This window comes from Gorilla gorilla, chromosome 8 (assembly GCF_029281585.2).
Source record: "Gorilla gorilla gorilla isolate KB3781 chromosome 8, NHGRI_mGorGor1-v2.1_pri, whole genome shotgun sequence".
NCBI lineage: Eukaryota > Metazoa > Chordata > Mammalia > Primates > Hominidae > Gorilla > Gorilla gorilla.
Window position 1 is genome coordinate 112461263 of NC_073232.2, and position 12941 is coordinate 112474203.

Below are 12941 nucleotides of genomic sequence, written 5' to 3' on the forward strand. Positions count from 1 at the left end.
AAATCTGCCACCTAGAGAATGATCTATACCTAGGGACACCATATAATTTATTGTCCAAACCGGCATAATTTTGAGAGTGAAAGGGACTACTACTGATAATTATGGCAAGACATTAAGTATAAACTGGGACAGTCCCAGGTAAACCAGGATGTGCAGCCATCCTATCTAAACCAGTCACAAAAATAATAGTGACGACTACCATTACTGACTCCCATTTAATCTTCATAACCCTACTAGAAAAGAAATTGTCCCCATAATATGGAAACTAGCTGGATGTGGTGGCTCATGCCTATAATCCCAGCTCTATGGGAGGCTGAGGTGGGAGGATTGCTTAAGCCCAGGAGTTTGATACAAGCCTGGACAACATAGTGAGACCCCGTCTCTACAAAAAATGTAAAAGTTAGCCAGGCATGGTGGTGCACCTCTTGTCCCAGCTACACAGGAGGCTAAGATGGGAGGACTGCTTGAGCCTGGGAAGTCAAGGCTGCAGTGAGCTTTGATCATGCCACTACACTCCAACCTGGGCAACAGAGTGAGACCCTGTTTCAAAAAATAAATAAATAAAGGAAACTGAAGCTCAGTGAGGCACTAGGTAATTTTCCCAAAGCCCTTGTTTTTAATCACTATGATACATCCCTCTTTATATACAAAGCATCTACTAGAATTTTGTCTGAATTTCAGGAATGACATGAAAAATGCTCTTTATATACCAAAACCAAAGATAGTTTCTAATGGAGACATCAAGAATTAATAAGTATACAGAATGACGTCAATGATTTTACCTCAGCATAGTGGATGGCCTTTTCTTCCATTTCTTTCCATGCTTTTAGCATTTTTTCTGAAGCTAAAAGAAAAGTCTAAATTGGTTATCTCAGAAATAGCCATATCTTTAATTACTGGCTGCCTGCCTCCTTGCCATATCAACATCAAAGATGTGTTACGAGTTGAATTGTGGTCCCCCAAAAGATATGTGGAATTCCTAACCCCTAATACCTCAGAATGTGACCTATTTGGAAATAAGGTCATTACAGAAGTAATCAGATAAATTAATACTCATACTGGAATGGTCTGGGCCCTTAGTCCAGTACGACCAGTGTCCTTAGAAGAGACACAGGATACAGATACACAGGGGAGAATGCTCTGTGACAATGGAGACAGATTGAGGTGCTGCAGCTGTAAGCCAAGGAATGCAAATGATGGCTAGCAGACCATAAGAAGCTAGAGAGAAACAAGGAAAGATTCTTCTCTACAGATTTCAGAGAAAACATGGCCCTGCCAACACCTCAATTTTGGACTTTTAGCCTCCAGGGCTGTGAGACAGTAAGTTTCTATTGCTTAAGCCACTCAGTTTATGGGATTTTGTTATGGAACCCTTAGGAAATGAATACAGATGACTTTTTTCTTAAAAATATATATATTTATACCAGTGTGCAGATGGGTGGATAAAGGAAAAAACAACAACAAAAATTTTTTTTGAGGTAGAGTCTCACTCTGTCACCCAGGCTGGAGTGCAGTGGCATGATCTCAGCTCACTGCAACCTCTATCTCCAGGGCTCAAGCGATCCTCCCACCTTAGCCTCCTGAATAGCTGAGGTGTACACCACCATGCCCGGCTAATTTTTGCATTTTTTGTAGAGACGGCGTTCTACCCCATGTTGCCCAGGTTAGTCTTGAATTCCTGAGCTCAAGGGATCCACCTGCTTTGGCCTCCCAAAGTGTTGGGATTACAGGCATGAGTCACCACCTGGCCAGAAAAGAAATTTAATACTTGAATATGATTTTTAAAAATTAAATACTATAAAAGGATATAAACAGAAAAGACTCTTTCTTCTTCCCCTCTACCATCCACCTCAAGGGACCTTACTATGATTATTTGTTACGTAGACACATAGCCTGCTCCCTCACAAGTGAAAACATCTGTATACTCTTTATTTTTTCCCACAATTTGAAACTGTCAACTAAAGACTTAGGTGATCTTTTAATAAAAGCACATATAGATCTACCTCATTTTTCTTTAACAGTTGTATAATAAGCCTTTGACAAGTCTAAGATATTTTAATGAAATAATTATAATGTTTTATCACTCACCAGAATGTCAATAATAAACAAATAGAAATAAAATATCAATAATATACAAATAGAAATAAATTATCAATAATATTAATAAAACCAGTTCTGGAGAGTAAATTCATTCACCCAACTGGACACTATTGATTGTTTACTCTGAGATACACATAGCTTGCTCAGGACAAGTATACAAACAGTATTTGTTTCCTAAAAAGGATTTGCTTTATAAAAGAAAACAGAAATGCTGGTAGTATGACTCCTTCAATTTACTCATATTTTAACTCTGTTTTTTTACACTTCCTTAGTACATCTGAAGGAGATAAGCTTGGAGTCAAATATGGAAAATTTGGAGACTGTGTACACTAAAAAATAGTAGGACTCCACAGTAGATGGTTTGAAAAAAACATAGCCTTAGAATATTTGTGTGATTATTTACAGAAAAGTAAGCAGTTTAAGAATCCCCTGGTTGTCTTAGTCCATTTGGAGTCCTATAACAAAATACCATAGACTAAGTGCCATAAAAACAACAGAAATTTATTTCTTATAGTTCTGGAGGCTGGGAAGTCCAAGAACAAGGCAGATTTGAGGGCCTGCTTTCTGGTTCCTAGATGACCATCTTCTTGCTCTGTCCTCACATGCAGAAGGGATGAGGGATCTCATTCAGGTCTCTTTTGTAAGAGCATTAATCCCAAACACAAAGGCTCCACTCTCATGACCTAATCACTTCCCAAAGGCTCCACCTACCAACACCTTCACCTTCAGGGTCAGAATTTCAACATATGTATTTTGCGGGGGATACATACAGCACTGGCTAAGAAGTCCAGATTTTGTATTTACTTTAAAATCAGGTTTGAAATTCAAGATTATTAAATCGCACCTGTATTTTTTTAGAGCTAAATAATTTTAGCCCAATTGTGAAGCTAAATTGCTCAACTAAGCAAATTTAAAAAAAGAGGTAACATTCAAAACAAACATGGTTTATGTTAATTTAAGTTGTCCTGTCTCTTGTTCTAATGTGAAGGTAAGTAAAACAACTGGCTGAGTTAAGAAGGCAAAATAACAGATGGCTTCAAGAAACCAGATGCTCCTTTCAAATACATTACACAGACACTTACATATCCCATACGTCATCTGCTCGCTGTATCTCTCCAAGTCAAGCTGAATGCTTTTGTGAAAAAACTCCAATTTAGCTTTCAGTTGTTGTGATGCTGAGATCAAAGTGTTCTTCATTTTTGTTAAGTTAGCATTATATCTAAGAAGACTTAACCTAAACCACAGCAAGAAAAAAAAGAAAAAGAAAAAAGATATTATCAGCATTCAGAAACATTGAACAATAATGTAAAAACATAAACTGCCACAAGGCCAAAGCCTAAGTTTCTATTATCAATCTATGAGAAATAACTGAGCTCTAGAATCTGATCTCTAAAGACTTCCTGCCTATAATATTTTGTGATAAACAATCTTTTTATACTAGGACCGTATGGGAATTATTACCCTCAAGCCATTACAATAGAATGGTCTCAGTCCATTAGTAAGAATTCTACAAGTTTATCAGAACATTACACTTCAAATTGGTCCAGTATGTTACTATTACATGCAATATTGATTAGTGAAAACCGGCAAGATTAATTCTTGAGTATATGATGCACATTGCAGTGTGCTTATAAACAACAGAATCCACTTACATTGCTGCCCTTTGTCCCTGAAAGAGCCTGCTATAGTCTTCTTTTAGTCCAGACACATAGTGCACTGCTTCAGCCCACACTTTACGCAGCTGTATAATTGGAAGCTGTATTTTGCTGTCCTGTACTATATACAAAAAGATGAGAAAAAGGGCAAGGGAGTTAGTTACTTTTGAGGATTTTAGAGTTGATTTATCATTCTCTGTGATTTCCTGTCCACACAAACAGGATTCCCATAGATGCTAGAAACTGATGCTAAAAGAACCACTTGTTTCCATTTAATTCAGTTCAATATACATTTACAGAGCACCTGCAATACTTAAGCCCCGCTCCACATACAAGGGGGGAAATAAATGACACAATCGCTACACTCACAGAGCTTGAGATTATTCCTGTATCTGTCTTTTTTGCTTGCTTTTCTGCAACCTGGAATACTCTTTTTCTCTCTGCTAATCCAAATTATTTCTTTCAAGTTCTAAATCAAGTCCCATCTCCTCTGAGTCTGTCCTACCTCTGAATAATAAATTTCATATCCTGGACCAACAATCCAGGTTTAAGAATACACACAAGAGCCAGGTGTGATGGCTCACGCCTGTAATCCCAGCACTTTGGGAAGCCAAGGCGGGCAGATCCCTTGAGGTCAGGAGTTCAAGACCAGCCTGGCCAACACGGTGAAACCCTGTCTCTACTAAAAATGCAAAAATTAGCTGGGCGTGGTGGTGTGCGCCTATAATCCCAGCTACTCGGGAGGCTAAGACAGGAGAATCGCTTGTACCCGGGAGGTGGAGGTTGCAGTGAGCCAAGATTGTGCCATTGCACTCCAGCCTGGGCGACAAGAGTGAAACTCCATCTCAAAAACAAAACAAAACAAAACAAAAAAGACAAATTTCAGCAGAGGGACATCTTACAAAATACTTGACTAGTATTCCTCAGGTCATTGTCAAGGTCATCAAAAACAAGGACTATTTGAAGTCTGACAAAATGTCACAGCAAAGAGGAGCTAAAGAGACATGACAACTAAATGTAATGTGTTCTAAGATGAGATCTTAGAACAGAAAAAGGATATTAGGTAAAAATGAAGGAAATATGAATAAAGTATGGGCTTCAATTAATAATATATGGGTTCATTAAATGTAACAAATACATCATACTAATGTAAAATAGATTTTTTTTACTTTTTAATATTTTTAAATATTTTATGTTTTTTATTTATTTTTTTGAGAAAGGTCTCACTCTGTTGCCCAGGCTGAAGTGCAGTGGTGTGACATTGGCTCACTGCAACCTCCACCTCCCAGGTAAAATGTTAACAACAGGAAAAACTACAGGCGTGAGTAAGGGGAGTTATATGAGAACTCTGTACTATCTGCCCAATTTTTTGGCAAATCTAAAACCATTCTTAAAAAAAAAAAGTCCACTAGTAAAATAGTAATAAAGTCTGGGGCAAGGGGAGTTGACTGAAAAGAGACATGAGGGAACTTTCTAAGGTGAAAGAAATGTTCTACATGATGACTGTGGTGTGGATTACGCAAGTATCTAAATTTGTCAAAAGTTATCAAACTATATGATCTGTGAATTTCACTCTATGTAAACTGCCTCAATTTAAAAGAAAAATTCAAAAGAAAACTAATAAAAAGACTTTTAAAAAAGTAAGATTACATATATTTTAGCCCCTCTGCTCAATTTTGTTCTTGATTTTACAATTTTGTGCTTTATTTTATTTGGACAGACATACAGTGATCAAACACTTAACTTGTTCAAAAGAAAAGAATAACTTTCACAGGATAAATTAAAACATTTGAACATCAAGCAGTATTCACAGGAAAAATGAAATAAATACTTGAACATGCTTAGACTATGAAGAGACAATTAAAAAGCAGGTTCAACTAATAGTGAAGTTTCATTCTCCTGTGAGAGCCCTATCCTCAAGAAAGTAAATCTTCTCTTGAATGATCTCATGGAGATTTAATATCTACCTTTTCACCTTCCAAACTATATAAATCCATTTTTCAGAATTCTCATATAACTCCATGTAGAAACTTCAAGTATGAGATACAGAACACAACACCAAAAGTCCATTTCTACTAATCATACTGAGAGTCAAAGTTATATTAATTCATGTTTAAAGCTCAGCCACTAAATGGACTGGACTTACCAATATAATTTACACAATCAGATAAACTTCTGGAAGCAAATGGCCCTTCATATACAGTTTTACTTTTATCAAACAAATAAACCATATAGCTATCACAGCCTCTCTGAAAAAGAAACAAAACAATTAAAATCCTGTTCAAGGATCTTTGAAAATCCTAGGTTTTCTAAATACTTATGCACCAGATTTCCTACTTTGAAATGCAAATGAACAAAATCAATGTGTATTAGCATATCTCTTACAGATAACAGAGTCCAAACTTTTGTTGAGGAAAAAGACCCAAACTTTTGTATGGGCTAAAGTGAACAATCACCAAAACCCAAAGAACAAATGCAAAAAGATATATACAGTGAAAAAACTAATCGGTAATCAAAACGAATGAAGTACTGATACACGCTACAACATGCACGGGCTTCAAAAATACAAGGCAAGTAAAAAAAGTCAGACACAAGACTATATATTACATAATTCCATTTATATGGAATGTTCAGAAAAGGCAAACTTGTGGAGATAAAAAATAGATTCCTGGTTTCCTGGGGTGGACAGAATGGAGATTAACAGTTAATGGACTGTTAATGGAAATGTTTTTAAGCTGATTTATGGTGACAGCTGCAAAATTTGGTAAATTTACTTTAAAAAAAAATCACTGTAATTCAGCATCAAGTCAGTGACAAGTTAATAAAAAAGAAATAAAAAATCACTATATTGTACACCTTAAATGGGAACTAACATGATAATATGCCTCAATAAAGTCATAAAAAGACAAATGGGGAAAAAAGTCATGACCACAGTCATATTTTACCACCCATTTATCCTTTGGCAGGACCTATGAGACTGCTGTTCTCACAGTAGTAGTACTGGGCTTCAAATACAAAAAGAAATTTTTTTTTTTTTGAGACAGGGTCTTGCTCTGTCACCCATGCTGGAGTGCAAAGGCGTGATCATGGCTCATTGCAGCCTCAACCTCCCTGGGCTCAAGTGATTCTCCCACCTCAATCTCCCAAGTAGCTAGGACTAGAGGGGTGCACCACCAAACCCCGCTAATTTTTGTAGTTTTTGTAGAGACAGGGCTTCAACATGTTGCTCAGGCAGGTCTCGAACTCTTGAACTCAAGCAATCCACCCACCTTGGGTTCCCAAAGTCCTGGGATTACAGGCATGGGCCACTGCACCAAGCCAAGAAGGAATATTAATTGGGAGTGTGGCAGGCCAGGTCTCACTAATGCAGGCCTAAATAACAACTGTTTCAGCACGACTGAGTGGTGAAGTTAAATATTAAAAGCTGAAAGAGTGGCCGGGTGCAGTGGCTCACGCCTGTAATCCCAGCACTTCAGGAGGCCGAGGCAGGCAGATCACCTGAGGTCGGTCAGGAGTGGCAAAACCCCGTCTCTACTAAAGATACAAAAAATTAGCTAGTCATGGTGGCGGGCACCTATAATCCCAGCTACTTGGGAGGCTGTGGCAGGGAGAATCACTTGAACCCAGGAGGCGGAGGTTGCAGTGAGCTGAGATTGTGCCATTGCACTTCAGCCTGGGCAACAGAGCAAGACTGTCTTAAAAAAAAAAAAAAAAAAAAAAACTAGAAGAGCCAGTGCCCTTACACAAAGGCTGAAATGTAGCCAAAGCCTACCAAGAGTTCTGCCCAGGCCTTTCCTGGGCCTAAAAGCAAAATAACAAAGGAATTCTTAACAGGACCCGTTCAGAATTAAATAAGTTTTATTGGGGGTCTGAAGAAACCCCAGGCCTCCACAAACAAGTTTACTGGGGGTCTGAAGGAACTCCTTAAACCTCTGTGATTTAATAGGAGACAAGATAAGGGTAATCACCCCAGCACCTGGACCCATTTAGAGTAAGTAAATTTACTGAGGCTCCAGAGGAATGTCTTCAAGACTCAGACCTCAGCTACAGATTAAAAGAAGTTAATCACTTATGTCTTTAGATGAATGCAAACTTACACATAGACATATAGCTTAGAAGATAAATAAACTACGGAAAAACTTTGTAATTTTGAGTTGGTCTGGCAATAATTTCCAGGCCTTCTACCTGTAACTGGTTACAGAAATAAAAACTCCCATCTCTCCCAATTCATCTGCATCTCGTTATTGGGCCGCGAGAGTAAGCAGCCTGACCCTCAGTTTGGTCTGGGAACAGGAGCAGAAAACTGGCACCAAAGAAAAAGTCTTGCAAAGTTCAAAACAACAAATGTTTCATTTCTATCCTGTTCACCTTGCAAAGCAATGATAAGAGTTGGGAGAAGGACAAAACCAAAACAAAATGTGCGGCCTCCCAAGGAATTCCAAGTATGCATAAAAATTGCAGGGCATGTAATCCCTCTAGATTTCACATACTCTAGGGATATTATAATTAATTTTCTTACAACTCCATCTAGAACACATTGAGAGGCTGGTTTCCGAGGATCCAGAGAAATTCCTGTCTCTGAAAGAAGTTCTTGAGAACCAGTATTTATTCCAGTTTCACGCTCAATACGAGACTGTAGTGAATGAAGACTTTCATCAGGTGGTAACAGAAAAGAAATTATCTTTGCAGAAGTCATATTTAGGATGTGTACTATCTGTATAAATAAGAAAAAAAGGTAAAGTTATTGATTATTTGTTACATAAAAGATTCGCTGCCAGATACTAAAAGGTGAATATGGGCAAAAGGCATTATTTCTACATTAAACAAGGCTCACTCATTCTCCAAAGTGAGATCTCCTTTTATAATTATAAAATGACATTCTGAAGACTGAACAATTTCCTTTTCTACAATAGATGTTAGTTCCAACAATAAAATTTCAAAGTTAAGAAATTTTCAAAATTAAGAAAATTTCAAAATTAAGAAAAATCCCAATTTGAAAGAACAACAGTTATTTATTTTGAAAAAAACATTATTATAGACTGAAAAGGAAACATTCCAATTCATGAAGTGCCTAACAGAAGACAACCACAGGCATAAACCACTTTCACATAACATCCCCAATAATTAGATCTTTTAATCTCCATTTTAAACAGAGAAAGAAACCAGAGTTCTAAGTTAAATAACTTGTTAGGGATCACACAGCTAATAACTGGTAGAGCTTGGATCTTAACTCTTTTTGTGTCTGGCAACTTCATGCTGCCTTAAGAAATCATCTGATAGAAGAACTAGGTCTCTCTTTAAACAGGAAAAAGCATTGTTATGCGTGGTGAGTTACCTTTTTATAAGACAACCTAATCCCAGAGCAGCAACCTGCTTAAGGGCCCCAAATCAAGTAAGAACAGTTTTATCACTTTCACCTAAAGCCCCAGTAAAAGTAGCCTGATACAGGCCAAGTGAGTGTGAGGCTGAGTCAGGTGGGGCTCTGTCCCCACCTGTCAGCGCGGACAGCCACAGAGCTGGACTTCAGTCTTTTGAAAAGAACATGATTTTAAATTCTCTTCCTTCCAGTATCCTTAGAAAAGCCATATGAAATTAATGCCTACATTTCTCCATGCCTTACATTGACTAGTATATGCAAATGATTAAAATTCTCTCTGCTGAAAATCCTTACTACAAAGGTAAAGCATTAATCCAAGTCCACTATTATTTTTTTCCCTTTAAAACACAAATCTGAATTGATGTTTTCAAAGACACAAAACTATAGACAACAGTACAATAAGCCCCCTCCCAACCCTGTGAATGCCTCACCTAGTTTCAACCATCATTTACATAGAGCCTATCTTGTTTCATCTATCATAGCCCCCTCTCCTGATTTATTGCTTTATCTTTTACATATTTTATTTTGTGACAATTTAATTCGACATATAAAAATGTTATATATTTGAGTTATACAACTTGATGTTTTGATATACGTTGTGAAACTATCACATTTCAGCTAATTAATATATCTGTCACCTCTTCATAGTTGTCATTTTTGTACCTTTTTTTTCTTTTGCTGCCGTAATTTTTGGACCTTTTGATAAACATCTCTACATACACCCCCGCACCCGCATCCCTGCAGCCCCTGGCAACTATGATGCTACTGTCTGCTTCTATTAAATTTAACTATTATAGATTCCACATGTAAGTGAGATCACGCAGTATTTCTCTTTCTGTGTCTTATTTTACTTAGCATGTCCTCCAGGTTCATCCACATTGTCCTAAATGGCAGAATTTCCTTCTTTTTCTTAAGGTTGAATACTATTCCACTGTGTATATATACCACTTTTTCCCTATCCATTCATCTGTCAAAGGACATGTAGGCTATTTCCAGATCTTGACTATTGTGAATAATGCTGCAATGAACATGGGAGTGCAAATATGTCTTCACAAGCCTGCTTTAAAATCCTTTGGATATATACCAAGAAATGAGATCGTTGAATCTTACAGTTCTATTTTTTTTTTTTCTTTTGAGACAGAGTCTTGCTGTGTCACGCAGGCTGATATGCAGTGGCATGATCTCTCAGCTCACTACAACTTCCACCTCCTGGATTCAAGCAATTATCCTGCCTCAGCCTACGGAGTAGCTGGGATTACAGATGTGCATCACCATGCCCAGCTAATTTTTGTAATTTTAGTTGAGATGGGGTTTCTGCATGTTGCCCAGTCTGGTCTCGAACTCCTGGCCTCATGTGATCCACCTGTCTCAACCTCCCAAACTGCTGGGATTACAGGCATGAGCCACCAGGCCCGGCCAGTAGTTCTATTTTTAATTTTGAGGAACCTTTGTACTGTTTCCCACAATAGCTGTAACAATTTACATTCCCACCAACAGGGTACAAGGGATTTCTTTTCTCCCACATCCTCACTAACGCTTTTTTCTTTTGGATAATAGCCATCCCAACAGGTGGGGGGTGATATCTTAGTGTGGTTTTGACTTGCATCGCCCTGATGCTAAGAGTTGTTGAGCATCTTTTCATATGTTTGTTGGCCATCTGAATTTCTTCTTTTGAGAAGTGTCTAATTCAGGTCCTTTGCACATTTTTAAATTGGGTTATTTACATTTTTGGTATTGAGTTGCATGAGTTTCTTATAAATTTAGGATATTAATTTCTTATTGGATGTATGGTATGCAAATATCTTTTCCCAAGCCTCATGGGTTGCTTTTTCGTTTTGTTGATTATTTCCTTTACTGTACACTTTTTAGTTTGAAGGCCCACTATTATTTCCACTTACAAATCCTAACACAGATGCCCAAATAAGTGGTGCTACAGAAATACTAAACTGAGGCTGGGCGTGGTGGCTCACGCCTGTAATCCCAGCACTTTGGGATTACAAGACAGGTAGATCACTTAAGGTCAGGAGTTCAAGACCAGCCTGGCCAACATGGTGAAACCTTGTCTCTACTAAAAACACAAAAATTAGCTGGGCTTGGTGGCCTATAATCCCAGCTACTCGGAAGGCTGAGGCAGGAGAATCGCCTGAACCTGGGAGATCAAGGCTGCAGTGAGCCGAGATCGCACCACTGCACTCCAGGCGACAGAGTGAGACTTTGTCTCAAAAAAAAAAAAAAAAGAAGAAAAAGAAAAAAAAAGAAAAAAGAAAGGGATACTGAATATTCCCAACACAGAGAAATTATGTTTTAGCTGATGGATATGCTAATTACCCTAATCTGATCACTACACAGTGCATGTATTGAAACATCACTATTTACCCCATTAATTTGTACAATTATTTGTCAATTTAAAAAATTAGGCTGGGCGCGGTGGCTCACACCTGTAATCCCAGCCCTTTGGGAGGCCAAGACAGGTAGATCACTTGAGGACAGGAGTTTGAGAACATCCTGGCCAACATGGCGAAACCCTGTCTCTACTAAAAACACACAAAAAATTAGTCAGCCATGATGGCGCACACCTGTAATTCCAACTACGCGGGAGGCTGAGGCACGAGAGAATCACTTGAGTCTGGGAGGTGAAAGTTGCAGTGAGCGGAGATTGCACCATGGTACTCTAGCCTGGGTGATAGAACAAGACTCTTATCTCAAAAAAAAAAAAAAAAAAAATTTAAAAGCATATTAACAATTTTGTTTGTTTGTTTTTGAGACAGAGTCTCTCTCTGTCACCCAGGCTGGAGTGCAGTGGTGCGATCTTGGCTCAATGCAGCCTCCACCTCCCAGGTTCAAGCAACTCTCCTGCCTCAGCCTCCCGAGTAGCTGGGGCTACAGGCATGCACCACCATCCCTGGCTAATTTTTGTATTCTTAGTAGAGATGGGGTTTCACCATGTTGGCCAGGCTGGTCTCGAACTCCAGACCTCAAGTGATCCGCCTGCCTCCACCTCCCAAAGTGCTGGGATTACAGGCATGAGCCACCACACCTGTATTAACAAAATTTTAAAAAAGAAATACCAAACTGTTTTTATAACCTGAAGCTGATCCTTTTCATGTGAATTCCAAATGTCATAACATGATTGCCAGTATTTCTCTTATTAAGAGACTTTTCTTTAATATAAATCTTTATGTTTAAAAGAGGAGTAGGGAAATCTTCAAAACTGATACGGATTTGCAATACAATTATACTACCTGAGACTTTCCATGCCTTCCCAGTTTAGGCAGATTTCACACTATGACAGCTGCCACTTATAGCAATAGCAGAAAATCCTATAATGGACATCTACTTTTACACAGGATATTAGAGTATGTCATCATGGCATCTCACTACCAAAGCTCCAGGCCAGAAGGAAGCAAAAGAAAGAAGAGGAAATACAACCTAAATTTATCTTTTTGCTCGCTATAATATTTAATGAGTACCTACTATTGGTAGGTACATACTATTGGTACATACTATTAAGTGTGTTGTGGTGGTAGTAGTGGGTATACAAACTGAGTACCTTATGATCCTTGCCTTCCATACAGTTATAGTCAAACAGAAGATATTAAGATATACTAAGAGAACTAAGGTACCAGGCAAAATGTGATAGGTGTTATAATCAGTGTAAAGTATCATACACTTGGCAGTAGGAAGCAGGCACTTCATAAAGGAGGCACTACTTGAGCTAAACTTTGAAATGAAAGAAAGACTGAAATGGGAAAAGACTGAAAAGAGTTCCTTTAGGCAGAAAACAAGGTGAGCAGAAGCAGAAAAGTAGA

The 12941-nt window shown here is 38.2% G+C and overlaps 1 protein-coding gene across 2 annotated transcripts in view; it reads right to left on the reverse strand.

Moving 5' to 3' along the window:
* Positions 1 to 12941, reverse strand: part of CHUK (component of inhibitor of nuclear factor kappa B kinase complex) — a 40950-nt gene that overhangs the window by 12959 nt on the left and 15050 nt on the right. For both annotated transcript variants that reach the window (XR_004071640.3, XM_031015727.3), the window contains exons 10-14: positions 8275 to 8469; positions 5902 to 6004; positions 3753 to 3876; positions 3183 to 3334; positions 783 to 844 (exon numbers count right to left, since the gene is read on the reverse strand). Coding sequence is in view for 1 of the 2 variants with exons in the window: in XM_031015727.3 (XP_030871587.1) it covers positions 783 to 844; positions 3183 to 3334; positions 3753 to 3876; positions 5902 to 6004; positions 8275 to 8469 (636 nt within the window). In the remaining variant the exon portion in view is untranslated. The remainder of the gene's footprint in view (positions 1 to 782; positions 845 to 3182; positions 3335 to 3752; positions 3877 to 5901; positions 6005 to 8274; positions 8470 to 12941) is intronic.